We start from the raw sequence: 468 nt of genomic DNA on the forward strand, positions 1-468 counted from the left end.
CTGATGAAAAAAATAATTTTGACACAGAATGCTTTAAACGATTTGATCTTAAAACATACGACTATGCTTTTGACTTTTGGACCTAAATCGCCGCAGAGCATTTCCATCCGGAGCCCCAAGCGACAAAGCTAATTGAATGCAGATAGAAGCCACACCCTGACAGCAACGCGCGACTCCCCTTTGGTGGCAATCATTCCCTTGGTGAGAGAGAATACCATATCTCTTTGCTTCCTGGAAAATCCTCTGCCTCCCAACCTGACCTCTTGACCTTGCTTGACCCCCAGGCGCCAGCGAGGGGAAACTTGACCTGTGTCCTCTGGCGTGGGAGATTTACCCTTGCTCTTGCACTTGGGACATGGACCTGGGCCAACCCGATCTCTATTGCCCGCACATAGAAAGTTTGCAACAGCTGCAAGACATATTCACGGTGAGGCGGTCTGAAATGTTGCGAAAGTCTACGCTTTTTGT

The 468-nt window shown here is 48.5% G+C and overlaps 1 protein-coding gene across 1 annotated transcript in view; it reads left to right on the forward strand.

The window, feature by feature from the left end:
* Positions 1–468, forward strand: part of LOC119587063 (oplophorus-luciferin 2-monooxygenase non-catalytic subunit-like) — a 4,654-nt gene that overhangs the window by 537 nt on the left and 3,649 nt on the right. Inside the window, exon 2 of the mRNA XM_037935811.1 lies at positions 285–427. Coding sequence (XP_037791739.1) covers positions 285–427 — 143 coding nt within the window. The remainder of the gene's footprint in view (positions 1–284; positions 428–468) is intronic.

The sequence above is a fragment of the Penaeus monodon genome, chromosome 22 (assembly GCF_015228065.2).
Source record: "Penaeus monodon isolate SGIC_2016 chromosome 22, NSTDA_Pmon_1, whole genome shotgun sequence".
Lineage (NCBI taxonomy): Eukaryota > Metazoa > Arthropoda > Malacostraca > Decapoda > Penaeidae > Penaeus > Penaeus monodon.